Source organism: Sarcophilus harrisii, chromosome 2 (genome assembly GCF_902635505.1).
Source record: "Sarcophilus harrisii chromosome 2, mSarHar1.11, whole genome shotgun sequence".
NCBI classification, from domain to species: Eukaryota; Metazoa; Chordata; class Mammalia; order Dasyuromorphia; family Dasyuridae; genus Sarcophilus; species Sarcophilus harrisii.
Window position 1 is genome coordinate 657,318,406 of NC_045427.1, and position 14,083 is coordinate 657,332,488.

The following is a 14,083-nucleotide window of genomic DNA, read 5'->3' on the forward strand; positions in this document are numbered from 1 at the left end:
GATTTTTCTCCCCTCAGTGTGTGACGAGGAGCCTGATTCTTGTTGCATCCCTCAGGAGCCAGCCCAGGGGAAGCAGGGACGAGCAGCCAGAGCCCCTCCCGCCTGTTGCCCGAGACCTCCAAGGCCGAGCCACTCAGAAGCCATGGTTCTGTGGCCTAGGGTTCCTGCCGGGTTCAGCCGGGATCCTGGTAGATCCCTCATGCAGCCCAGAGTCCGCCTGTGGCCCACACGGGCATTCAGTAGCCGGGACGTGAAGTGGGCCCAGAACCCAGGGCAGAGTCATCCAAACACAGAGACACCAGCGGGAGAAAGGTCCCTGGCCTGAGGACCGAGAGTGGCCTTGGGGGATGAAGGAGGCTCAGTGGCCAGCGGTCCTTGGAGAAAGGGGGTCGCCGTGCCTCGGGTGCCCTTTTACCGCCGTTGGGCGGGGTTTGGATTGCGGGGAGCCGGGGAGGCGGCCGGGCCCTCCGGAGCCGAGGACGCTCTGGACGGAAGGCGGCCATTCGAACTCTTGATTTGCCACATCTCCAATATTAATAAGCGCGTTTGTGGAAGTTGTCACATCAAGCCCGAGATCTTTATTCCAGCCTGTCTTTGGGGGCCCCATGGAGCCTGGCTGCATGCATTTAATAAATCGGAGTCTCGAGTAGTCATTCTTGTAAATAATTAGCTTCGGTGAAAGAATAAGTTAGCATATTGTACGCGTCTAATGTTGCAAGCGCGCGCACGGCAAACTTTCCTATTAATCAACAGTCAAGCGCTGGAAGTTGGGTCTCATACATAATGAATTGGGCTGAAGCCTCCTGGGTTTCATTGATAGAAAAATAAGAGAAAACACAAGTGGAGTAAGCTTTTGAATAAAATTTAACGAGATTGCTCTGCATCCGGTAATTGTTTTGGAATCATCAGGGAGCACATAATTCATCGGCAGTTTTGGGGTGTTTTTATCTTCATCTATCAAATAGGAGCCTGTCTTAATGATATGTTAAGGTGTTGATGAAACAGACTTTTCTTTTTAACGACTCCAACGTTCGGAGGGAGACAAGCCGGCCTTTGCCGGCTTGTTTGTTTGCTCGCGTTTATTCACTTTAAGAATAACAGGCCACCGAGTGGAGGCTCTTTGGGGCGCCTTGGGCAGGGCCCGCTTTAATTTGGGCTGATTTCTAAGAAAGACTCGGCCGCTTCTGAAAGCTGGTGAGAAAGGGGAACGCTAAGATGGCGTTCGGGGGCAAAGGCCGGGGGGCTGCGTGCCGTTCATCATCATCCAAAGCGAAGGAGCTCAGGGACTGGGCAGAAGAGCCCATGATGGCCGGCGGGGCCGGTCACCAGAGTGAGGGGCGTCCTCAGAACCGGCACTGGGGTGAAACGTGTTCCCCAAGCATGGCGCCAAAACCCCACCCTACCAAAGGAGAGGGCGGGGGGCTTATTGGACAGGAGTCGTCTGTAAGGAACTTTTGGCATGGCCTCATAACATCCCTCGGTGTTTACTGGGGATTTGGAGCTATTCTGAAGTGAGGCTCTAGATGCCATGTGGCCTCCAGGAGCTCAGGTAGCCCACAGCCCTTTCTCAGTTTCTGTAACATCCCAGCAACTCCACCTCCAAAAGGACAGAGCTGGAAGCCCTTGCTGTACAGGAGGGGAAACTGAGGCACACCAGTCAAAGGCTCACTCGGGACTCAATTGCTCCACAGCTTTGGAGCGTCCTCCTACCCTCGGCCCTCGGCCGGTGGCGTGGCCCTCCCTGGGAGTCTCAGGGGTTCTCAAGGGCCGAGCGGAAGCTCAACTCCTGCACCAGAGCCAGTGCCATCCTAGGAAACCAGAGGGCATGTCTGGCCACGTACCTGTGGGCGTTTGACCAGCCCCTGTGCAGACCCTTCATTTTCTCATTCTCCCGTGAAGGCTCGGGCCTTCTGAGCTCAGCCACGGCCTCTCAAGTGTAAGCTCCGTGAAGGCAGCCATTGCCTTGGGGGTGTTCCACATGTGGCCCCAACATTTCTGGGCCCCAGCCGGGATCCCTGGGGTCAAATCGCCCCTGTGCTTCAGGTCACATTGCCCCTGGGCTCCAGGTGTGTGCTGAAGGGAAGGCACCGCTCGGAAACATTAATTTAAACCACGCCTATGGTGAGCCGTAGCAAACTATGTGTTGCCACCCGGCAGCAGGGATGACTTGGGTCACATGTCACTCAGAAAAATAACCAAAATTACTGAGGGCTCCTGGATGGCCCCGGCCTGCTGATCTCCCAATTCCTGCCTGCTAGTCCCCCAAATCCTGTTTGATAGTCCCCCAAACCCCGCCTGCTGAGCATCTGCTTATTTCCGGCCGGTGCTTGCACCTTTTCCAAAAAAATGTAAACTGGGAGCCTCCAGATTTTCTGCTTTTTACTTTGAAGTTTGAGTTGTTTCCATTTGCTCCCTCCCCCCTGTCCTGGGCTGATAAAGCAAGAGGGAAGTCCTGGGCCCGGCAGGTGTACACTCCCGTAGAGAAGTGTCAGCCTCCAGCGGGTCCAGAGCCCCTTCTCCCCTGCCCTCAACCGGCCTTCTGAGGTGGGCACGGGCCCCACCCAGGTCCCACCCCATGACCTCACCCTCCCTGGTCACTGCCATTTTCAGAGTCCGGTGAGCAGGCGTCGGCTCCCCGTTGTTGCCGGCCCTCATGCCCTCTGCATCCATTTGTATGGCTCAGGAGGAGCCCACTGATGCCAGGGAGCGGAACCCAGAGAATTCTGTCACAATCAGAGATAAACACACACACACATGCATATATATGGATGTATACATGGAATAAAATGGCGTGCTCAGCCATTCTCCACACAATGGGTGTGCCCTCAGTTTGCAGTTATTTGCTGCTACAAACCGTGTATGTGTATATAAAAGGGAGCGTGTGTGGACACTTACACACACATACACACTCACACACTCATACACACATACACACACACACACACACACACACACACACATATCTTTCTTTTCCTCCTCTAACTTTTTGGGTGAAGGCCTTGGCTCAGAGGGTCTGCTCAGTTTTATAGCTCAGTGACCAGACCGGACGTGCATTAATGATCCTGTTTCCCCAGCCCCGCAAGCTTCTCTTTCAGTCAGTTTGGCCAGTCTCATGGGTATGAGGCGTGGGACCCTAGAATTAGGGTAATTGGCATTTCTCTAACTTTTAGGTATTTTCAGCAGTTTTTTTTCTACGTCTACAGATTGCTTAGATATTTTCTCCTAAAACTGCCTTGTGTTTGCTGATTGAGGAATAGCTCTTAGACTTTAAATTTAAGTCTCTTCCATATTCATTTTTATTTAAAAAAAAAAAACTCCACAGATTTTTTTCCCCACTTCCCTGCTTCTCTTCTCATTTTCACTGCATTGGTTTTGTTTGTGTGAAAAGTTTTACGGGACCAAGGTTGTCGTTTTGCCTTCCGCTTTTGGCCACCAGACGCCCAGTTTCCCTGTAACCAGTAGCCCCCCAGGCCCAGCGTGGATGTGCGCCTCCTAGAAAGCGTGGGGCTTCATGAGCAAAGCAGCAGCTCGGGGAGCCGCGGCCCCGGGAGCCGGGCAGACCGGGAGCTCTCGGCCCCACGTCCAAGAGTGTGGTGCAGCCTTTGGGGCTCGCCTTGGCCCTGGAGCCTCACCTCGCCAGAAGAGCCAGGGCACCTGCCAGAGCGCCGCTGAGCCATCGCTGGGATGGTCACCAGAACTGGGGCAGGCAGTGAGCCCCCCGGCCTCGGGGGAGCCGAGCGAGGCTCCTCAGGCACGTGCCGGCCGGATCCAAGGAAGAGTCGACCTCAGCGGAGAGGAGGGAGGCGGGAGGTGGAGGAATAAATTTCATTTTATTGTAGAAATGGAAACTTGTGTCATGGCTTTAAAAATCTGATTTTATGTGTGTGTTTAATGTCATTCATTTTAAATGTAGCATCATAAATCCTGGCTTCGGAATCAAAGATATTTTAATTACATTTCACCCGTGAGTAGTTCTCTAATACCGGTAGAGAAAGAGCAAAAAGAGCTACCGAGTCCGGCGGGGCCGAGGTCTTTAGCACGAGCAGAAAAAAGCCATTTCGCATGGACCTCACTGCTATAAAATCTCTTCAGGCCTTGGAGGAGAAGCTGGCGCCCCCGTACCCTCCGGGGGGCAGAGTGACCCCTCACCAGGTGGAGGCCAGGAGCCATGGGAGATCAGGCTTCTCATCCAGGCGGAGGCCAGGAGCTACAGGAGGTCAGACCCCTCACCCAAGCAGAGGCAAGCCACAGCCGGTTCCAGGCGAGGGTTCATAGGGTCCAGGTGGCCGTCCCAGGGAACCGTTCTGTGATGTCACCATTCAGGAAAGCCTGGAGTCGCAGGAGGAGGCGGAGCTGGCAAGAAGGGGTGTTCAGACCCCACCCCTCTCCTCATGGAAGGGTGAATGAGGGGGGCAAAGCCACAAGCCTCAGGCACTTCCTGAGCCCCTGCCCCCTCCCGGGAGTGGGCACAGACATGGAAGGAAGCATTCACACCCTCCAGGAGCTTGTTTGTCGGGGAAAGCCACATGCTCATGGAAGACCCCATATTGTGAGCGGTTGGGCCGCAGCCACTGAGCATGAGGACGAGCCTCCCCTATGTGGGGTTCTTGAGTCAGTTGGCATTTCTGTGTGCCAGGGCCAGGGACTGCAGAGGTGGGCAGCACCACCTCCCATGCCCACCTGCAGGACGGTGGCAGCCCCTCACTTGGTGAACATCCCCAGTTTCTTTTGGACATGTTGGTGTTGGTGCTGGTTCGGAGGCTCGGGCGCGTTCCTCCATCTGCCTTGGACAACGTCAGCTCCCACGAGGGCTCGCCATGGCCGGACCTGGAAAGGCCACATTTAAGATCAGGAGAAACCCTCCCTGGCTCTCTGAGTAAGGGCCCCCCATTCCTGGGTGTGGCAAAGAAGAGGAAGGCAGTCGGTCAGTCAGGCGCTCATTAAGAACCTCCTGTCTGCCATCTAAATGTCCGACCTCCAGGAGTCCCTGCTCTGGGAGGCGCATTTTCTTTCTTTCATATGTTCCAACATCTTTTTAAAAGTTAAACAATCACTTTTTATTTTCAAAATTTCAAATTACAGAAACATAGTTTTTAACCTTGGCAGAACCTTGTGCTCCTAAATTTTCTCCTCCTTTCCCCCATATGTTAAACATGTGCAGTGTCTCCATCTCTACAGCTTTCCTGCTGCACAAGAAAAATCAGGTCAAAAGGGAAAAAATGAGAAAGAAAAGAAAAAGCAAACAAACAACAACAGAAAGAGTGAGAATGCTCCGTTGTGAACCCCACTCAGTCCCCACATCCCTCTCTCTGAGTGCAGACGGCGCTTTCTGTCACAAGGGCATTGCAACTGGCCTGAATCGTCTCATTGTTGAAGAGAGCCACGGCCATCGGAATTAATCATCGTATAGTCTTGTTGTTTCTGTGTGTGATGATCTCCAGGTTTCGCTCACTTCCCTCAGCGTCAGTTCCTGTCAGTCTCTCCAGGCCTCTCTGAAATCTTCCTGCTGATTGTTTCTTACAGAACAATAATATTCAGATACCATCACTTATTCAGCCATTCTCCCACTGATGGGCAGCCACTCGGTTTCCAGTTTCTGGCCACTACAAACAGGGCTGCCACAAACAGTTTTGCACATATGGGTCCTTTCCCCCTTTTTATGATTTCTATGGGATACAGGTCCAGTAGTAACACTGCTGGGTCAAAGGGCATGCACAGTTTGCTAGCCCTTTGGGCAAAGTTCCAAACTGTTCTCCAGAATGGTTGGATCCATTCCACAACATGCATCAGTGTCCCAGTTTTCCCACATCCCCTCCAACATTCATCCTTCTTTTTTCCTGTCCTCTTAGCCAATCTGACAGGTGTCTAGTGGTACCTTAGAGTTGTCTTAATGTGCATTTCTCTAATCGATAGTGATTTGGAATACTCTTATATGACTAGAGATGGGTTCAATTCTTCCTCTGACAACTGCCTGTTTGTACCCTTCATCAGTTGGAGAAGGGTTAGGGTTATTATTGGACATGTAGTTCAAAGCCCAGACTCCTCTGTAAAACCGCGGCCGTTCTTGTGGAGCCTTCACTGCTTTTCAACCCCAGCAAGGGGCGCAGCGGGTTGAGTGCCAGGCCTGAGAAAGCCTGGGCCAGTTGCGCTGCCCTTGTCCTGCCACTTCTCTCTGTTTCTTGGCTCTAAAATGGGAATCACCATCACCCACCTCCCAGGGTCATTGGGGGGATCTGGTGAGATAACCTTGGAAAGTGCACTCTTCTCCTCACCATTCCAGGGGCAAAGCTCTTCCTCTCCCTCCATGAGCTCTCCCGTCCTGCTCTGTAAAATGGGCGCCTTCCGAGCTCCCTAACACCCCTGAGCCCTGCAGACATTTTAATAAATGCTCATTGGACTGGAAGGCGTCCATGTACTTGTGCCTTCCTCTGCGCTGTAGCCCATGAGGATGGGGAGCTCTGCCAGGGCTAAGCACTCAGTGCTTCATATACAGCAGGAGTCCAGTAAGTGCTCATTGGCTGGCCTGGCTGTGTCTCAGAAGCAGCCATGGAAGCCTTGGTGGGAACCTCCTCCGAGGGAAGTTTTCCCTGGGGGTCCTAGCCATTCTTGCAGAGGATTATGGCCTGTCCCAGCTTCTGAGTCTTGGAGAACTGGAGGCATGAGAGCGAGCTCCTGGCCCATCCAAAGCCTGGTGCCAGTCTGAGGAACTGAAGGACCACGTGGCCTCTGTGGCTGCAGGCAGAGTTCATGTGCCCGCCTCATGTGAGCCACCCTCAGCTTTTCTGGGTGGCAGAGCAGGGTCACTCAGACACGAGGGGCTCTGTGTGAGGCAAGGAGAGATGGCTGGCTGGAGAGGGGGGCTGATGTGCCATCTTCCTTCTGGCCGACTCGCAGGATGCCCCCGGGGGCCCTCCCCCCTCCTCCACTGGCCCCTCTTCCCAAATTACCTTGGGTTTTACCTTTTGCTTATATTTGTCTTTCTCCATATTCCACAGAAGTCTGTCTTCCTAATTATGACGTAGACTGTGGAGAACAGGGATCCTCTGGTTCTCAATGGTCATATTCCCAATGCCTGCCCCAGTCCCTGGGTGGTTGGAAGGCCTTTCCGGCAAGGCGAGGGATGGTTTGAGAGAAGGTGCTGAAGGCACTGATCCAGAGGCCCTGACTGGATCTGCCTGGACCGAGGAGGGGGGACCTGCTGGGGAGGAGTGGGAGATGCTGTGTACCACCTTGCAGAGAACTTTGAATGCTGAGCAGAGAACTCTGGACTTTGCCTTGTAGATTGTTGGGAGCCATGGAAGGTTTCTGAGCGGTCGAGGGAGAGGAGGAGAGAGAGCTGCTCGGTGGGTGGGATGCAGAAGGCGCAGGGGCGGAGGTCTGGACTGGCCGCCACGTACCGGCCGTGTGAGGTGGCCCCCGTGGTCCCCTTCAGCCTCAGATGGGCCGGGGGATGATGTTTGTTGAGCATTCAGTGACCCTTCTCCCTTTGTTCCACAGCAGCCAGAAGGTCGCCTCGTCCAGGGACAGCCGTGAGAGTCCGGCGGAAACCACCGCTGCGCTGGCCCAGTGCGCTGCCTGGCTCGAGGCCTACTTCTGCGCTCCCGAGCTGGTGAAGGACCTCCCTCTGCCGCCTTTGCATCACCCCCTGTTCCAGCAAGGTCAGTCCCCCCGAGCCCATGGTGCTGCCTTTGCGCTCTGTGCCCGCCATTCTAGCCCACACTTCTCCCCTGCTGCAGCGGCTGCTCGGCAACCAGGCTGAGGGCCCAGACCCCAACGGGCCTGCCAGTCTGGGCTCAGGCTTGGGTCATTCTTGGCCCAGCCGCCCAAATGACGCAGCTCAACTCCCAGCGTTTGCCGGCTTCGAGACTGCACGCACGTCTGAGCGGCTGGGAAGTTTTTGGGGGTGAGCTTGTTGTTTGCTCGGCCATCTTGGCCAGCGGAGTGAGGCTCGCCAGTGCCCCGTTAGCCTCAGCCAGGAGCATGCTTGGCGCCTGTCACCTTCTGTGGGACAGCCAAGGGGGGTTTTCTGAGCTCATTAAAGGTCTCTCCCAAAGTTGTCATGGAAAGTAAGGGATAGTGAAACATGATTCCTCCATTATGCTCTGCTCATCGTGCACAGGGCCCAACCCTCAGCCCCATCCTGGGTGGGGGATCCTCACAGCCACGCTCCCTAGAAGGGGGGCCCTCACAGCCATGCTCCCTGGGAGGGGGGTCCTCGTAGCCGCGCTCCTCATGAGGAGGGCCCTTGCAGCCGCACTCCCCAAGTGGGGGACCCTCGCAACCATGCTCCCCAAATGGGGGGCCCTCGCAGCTGCGCTCCCCAGGAGAAGACAGGGGCCTCTGGGCAGGTGAATTGCCATCTGTCAGAAGCTCTTGGGAAAGAAGGGGAGAGACCTCCTGGGTTACCCTGAGTCAGGGAGCAGGAAGGTGGCCATGGGGCAGACCAGGAACAGGGAGGAAGCTCTTCCTTCCCCATGGCCTTGTGGTAGAATCCTTGCAGCTGAGTCTCTGTTAGGGGGATTTCAAGGGGAGACAGGACCCCCAACCCTGCTTCCCCAGGCCTGCGCAGGGACCCTTCTCTTGGCCCTTGTCCTGTGGCGCGCATAGCTTTTGGGCCCACCTTCCCCACCAAGGCTCCTGCTCACCCATAGCCCATTTTGCCATAGACTGTCCAGCCACAGAGGAGCCCGCTCAGGTTTTTTTAATTCAGTCCAATTATTTCCTCTTGGTCAGAGACCAGGTGTGCCCATTTTATGGTAGAAAAGGCGGAGGGAGGCCCCGTGAAAATGCTGACCAGTTAATTGGCCTCCCGCAAGGCTGAGATGGCCATGCTTCTTGCTGCGAGTGTTTGTGGGGCGCTGGGTGGGGGAGGAGGGAGAAAGCGTGGGGTCGAAGTCACGGCTTTGGGGAGAAGCTGAGAGACGGGGAGTGAGCAACGAGAGCGCCCGGGCTGGCCCGACGACGCTCAGCGTGTCCTCTGAACCTTCTGGGATTTTAGATATGTTTTAGAATCCCCCCGGCCCTCTCTTACAGGACATTTCTGCGAAATAAAAGGCACGTGGGGTCAGGAAGACCCGCATTCATGTCATGCTTCTGGTTTTTACATCCTAGCCATAGACTCCACAAATGAAGCTCTCTACCTCACTTTATTCATCTGTACTATGGGAAGAGTAAAAGTATCTCCCTCAACACAGCTATGAGCTTCTAGGGGGAGTGAGCACTGAGTCTGGGGAACAGGGTAGGACTCCTCTCCCCAAGTTTAAATGCAGCCTCAGACACTCGAGAGCCATGTGACCCTGGGCAGGCCACGTCACCCTGTGTGCCTCAGTTTCCTCACCTGTAAAATGAGCCGGGCGACTGAAATGGTGGACCGCTCCACTATCTCTGCCAAGGAAACCCCAAAGGTCTCTGAAAAGTCAGAAAAATCGCTATTGTGAGAATCGCTCACGTAAATGGTAGCCACAATTGTCCTTATTGTTTTTATTATTCCCTTTTTTGTTTGTGGTTAAAACCATTCAAAATTTTAAATTCAAAATATTGAGTTAATTAACACTTTAAATTTAAAAAAAATTTAAACTTTAAAATGTCCCCAAGGAGATCAGAACCCTGGAATCTCTGGGTCTGCAGCTGGAGGGAGCTCGCTGGGGAGGAAGGCCCAGCCCAGAGTCAAGGAGGGATCGGGCCACCAGCCGGGGTCCAAACCCAGCCTCCCCCTTCCTTGGGCAGTGACGGGGGGTGTTGGGAGGGGTGGGCAGCACGGCTGTTCTCCCTTAGCATACCCCAAGTTTGCTTTTTTCCTCACACCCTGACTCAGTGGCTTAATATATAAAATACATTTAAAATCTTTGTATTTTTACCAAAGCAATTAGAACAAAGCAATTAGACATGGACGAGACGCAGCATGAGCCACCACTGTCCTACTGGGCGCTGCACGGGTCTCGATCCACACACTCACAGTGAGTGTACATCCCGCAGCCACAAAAGATGGTGTGGAGGCGGGGCCTGGCCCATCCTGCCTCCTGACCGTGGCCACGCTGGGGAGGACTGGGATAGAGAGCGGGATTCCCCGGGGAAACTATTTTCAGAATGGTGCATGCTGGGCAACATCGATGGCCCTGTAGATGGAAAGGGAATCTTCTCTGAAAGCAGTTGGTCTGTCTTTTATTCATTGAGATGTTCCCATAAACGGCCACCAAATTCTAGCTAGAAAAAACGTTTAGTCGGTTTCCAGTTTTAATTCACGGGCTGCATCTTATGGGTTATTTCCTGACGGCCGCTTTAGGAAAAGATCATGTTGTCAGAGTGACTCTTTTGTTCCTGGGAATCACAGGCAGAGGGTGCCATTTCTGGTGGTCGCAGGCTCCCAAGCCTTTACTTATTTCCAGAGGTTCAGCGGATCGACATTTGTCCTGTTTTCTAGGCTTGTTACCCCCGTGAAAGTGGGAAGCCTCCTCTTCAAGACATTAAGGCACAGTGTTTGGGGGGAGGTTTCCCTCGCTTGGTCCTCCACATGGCCTTGGGGTGGGGGCGGGGTGCTTGCTGTTCTGACCCTCATTTTACAGCTAAAAAAGCTGAGATGGGTCTTCTCCATTCCCCAGTCCATCCCTGAGGCCAGAAGCAAAAGGGACGGCTGGCAATGACCTTGTGGTCTCTAGATATGATGGAGCATATTGTGCTTTAAGGACGGCTGTATACAGCGAGACCCTCTAGGAGAACTATGAAATGGGGATGAGCAAGAAAAAGAAAGAGAGGAAAACTGTTCTTGTCGGTGACCAACAAGTTTGGGGCTGGACCACGTGTGCAAATGGTGGCGTATATCGCTAGGCGCCAGCAACACGCCCATTAGTTGTGCTAAGTTCCTTTTCTGGGCTTGGAGCTTCTTCTTTTTTGCAAAACCTGACTCGTGGGAAGGGATATGTCCCGAAATTTGGAGTAATGTAAAAACAACAGGTAATAACAAAAGCTAAAATGCAAAAATTAAGTTTTTGCAAAGGGCACTTTCTGGGTCTGGCTTGTAATCAGTCAAGAATCAAGAAAGCCTTATTGAGCACCTACTGGGTGCAAGCACCTACTGGGTGCAAGCACCGGGTTTATGGGATTCTTGAGCTGACAAAAGGCAGGATTTGCTTTTGCAACGTTTTTTTTGCCTGAGCAACCTTCACTCACAGGAGCTATTTTCTTGAAGAGAACCAGTGCTTAATGCTGCTTTCATGATAAAAGATCATTTAAACTTTTTTCTCTTAACCCAGCCAAACTTTTGGGGAATTAGCATATGAAAGAGTGTGAGCGCCTTTGTTTCACTGATCTGCTTATAGGTAATGAGCAAATCAGTTAGAATAATAAAAGTGGGATTTTGCCAAAAGCAGTTGCTTTTTTAAATAGGAGTTTTGTTGGGGGGTTTGGGGTTGGGTTTTTGTTTTTTTTAAAAGAGGATTCTCACACAGGATTGATCTCCACAAAAGGCTGTATTCTCATTTCAGATGCAGAGTGGGCAGCCCAGAGCCCACCGAGCCATCCTCTAGACCAGTTCTTGGGTAGTCCCGGGGCCCTTGTTCTAAAGCGGTCTAAGGGACGGCCGCCCCCTCAGTGCGAGCCAGTCTTCCCTTCACCCACTGGCACCCAACTCGGGCTACAAAGAGAGCCCAGGAGCAGAAGTTGGGGTTTGGCTTTGTTTGGTTTTCTCCAGCTCAGAAAAGGCCCCAGGCCGCTTTCTGTTGGGCTAGAGGGGGCATATTTGGGGTGAAGGAGCCTTACCCCAACTAAGAAACCTCACCAGGCTTTTCCCAAACCTAAGTGGGAATCCAGCTCGGGCTACAAAATGGGGCTTCCAACATGTCCTAGATCTGGCTGTCTCCAAGATGACAATATTTTTAAAAAACGGCTTCTGAGTTTTCCTTTCAAAGTGACTATAATGTTCCTTTTTAAATGAAATATTTAACACTTTAATAATTCCTCGGTCACAGCTATTAGCTTGTAGCTATGAAACCCGATTGCATGACAGCAGTAAAACCTCCCTATTTTTGCCCTTAACCTGCTGGCTGGAAGGGGGATTTGTGCTGCTTCCATTATGGAGTCTCAGAAAGCCTGCCATTCTTTTATTTTGGTGTCTGTAGCTTGAACCCCTGATTTCACAAAAAGGCCTCTAATGAAAACCCTGCCAAAGGAGTTCTGGGAAATACCATTTTCAGTGTGAATTAATTAATTTTCCCACTGTGTCCTGGAAGGCAGGCACATTGCACTGTGTGCCTTCCAGTGGAAGGCGGTGTGAGTCCTGGAAGGCCTTCAGATGATAACTAGGAAGGAGAATAACATCATTACCTGGGGTTCTCACTGGAGACGGAGCCCTCGAAAATTAAAAATCCATCTCATACAGCCCAGAAAGGGGGTTAATCATCTCTCAATCACTTCCCTTGGCCATTGTGGGCCTAGAACCGCAGCTCCCCTTCCCTTCTAACTGCGGCTCGTGCCCAGGAAAATAAAACTGAACTTGCCCGGGACCGACGGTCTGCTGGCCGAGGTGCCCATTGCGGTGCCCGCTGCTCCATCCTTCTCTCCTGCAGCCCAGCCAGGAAGGGGAGGCCAGAACGGCTCAGGGTCCGGCTGCTGGTTCAGTGACAGAGGCTTCAGGGGGTGTGTGCGTGTATGGATTGTTTATGTGTATGTGTGTATAGTGAGTGTGTATGTGGTTATGTGTATGTATTGTTTGTGTGTATGTGAACATGTGTGTATCTGGTTACATGTGTGTGGGTGTATAGTTATATGTGTATATAATGTGTGTGTGTGTGTGTGGTGAGTAGATCTGGTTGTATGTGTGGGTGCATCTGTTGTGAGTGATGTGTGCCTGTGTGTGTTGTTATGTGTGTGTGAATGTGTGTGTATCGTGTGTGTGTGTGTATTTTTAGGTGTGATGGTAAATGTATATGCGTGAAAATGTGTGTGTGTAATGAATGTGTATGTCTGGTTGTGTGTATGTATTATGAGTGTGTGTATCTGGGTATTGTTTATGTGTATTAGTATGTGTGTGTCTATTGTATATATGTATGTGTGTATGAGTATAATCTTAAGTCTTGATAGTGAATGTGTGTGTATCTGTGTATGTATGTGCATGTGTGTGTTGTGTTGCAGTCTGTGTGTGTGTAGTGTGTGAGTGTGCATGCAGATTTCCCCCAGTGAGTGTTCAGTGTTTGCCGGATTCTTTTTACAACCTCTTGTCCAGGACTGGCCAGTGTCCGGCTCACGCCATGTCTGGGGCCAAACCCGCCCGCCCGGTGTCTGGAGAACAGCACCATAACCCGGGCTTGGGATTGGCCGTGGTGACTGTAGGGCCGTCCATGCAAGAAATCCAGGCCTTCCTCCCTGCTTGCCTCAGGAGCAGCTCCAGCCCTAAACTCTGTCCTTGCCCTTCCCATGGTGCCATCTGGGCACCAGTCTTTTGCCCTTGTTCACTTCCTCAAGTCTGTGGAACATTAAGTCTTCTACCCTGAGGGGAGAGTCCCCTCCACGGGCAGCCCCGGGATCCTCCCTGATCCCAATAGAGCCCGTTCCCACGTGCCCCTTACTGGGCAGAAGTTACCAGTGGGTCTGGGAGAACTCTGGTGAGTGGGCAGCTGCCTGCTGTGTCTTCCTGGCACCCTTGTTGGAGAGTGGAGATGTGACACCCCAAGAACTAGACCAGAACGACCTTGTCTATTTTCCTTCAGTTAAAGACAGGTGGGGAAAAGGTGGGGGAAGGACAGCTGCACCCCATCTGAGCCACAGCAGTGAGGAGGTCGTGGGTACCTGGAAATACCAGCATTGGGGACCGAGACCCGTGTCACAGGATACAGCCTTCGCCTCCCCTTTGGATGCTGTGGCTTTAGGAGGGCTGGGCTTCCAATGGAAGGGGATACGTCTCATTGACCAGGGTGCCGTCATCCACGCCATGGAGACGAGATGAGCCGTCTGGGGGGGGGCCGTCTCGTGGCTGCTCTAGGTTTGCTCCATGTCTCCACGACATTAAGCTTTGATTGGAGATGGTGAGCCAGAAATGTCGAGTTGCAGGACCTTTGCATTGTCAGGAGCTCCAAGTCTGTCTGATGAATGA

At 52.7% G+C, this 14,083-nt stretch overlaps 1 protein-coding gene across 1 annotated transcript in view; it reads left to right on the top strand.

The window, feature by feature from the left end:
* Positions 1-14,083, top strand: part of MGMT (O-6-methylguanine-DNA methyltransferase) — a 156,303-nt gene that overhangs the window by 106,861 nt on the left and 35,359 nt on the right. The window contains exon 3 of the mRNA XM_031957032.1: positions 7,498-7,658. Coding sequence (XP_031812892.1) covers positions 7,498-7,658 — 161 coding nt within the window. The remainder of the gene's footprint in view (positions 1-7,497; positions 7,659-14,083) is intronic.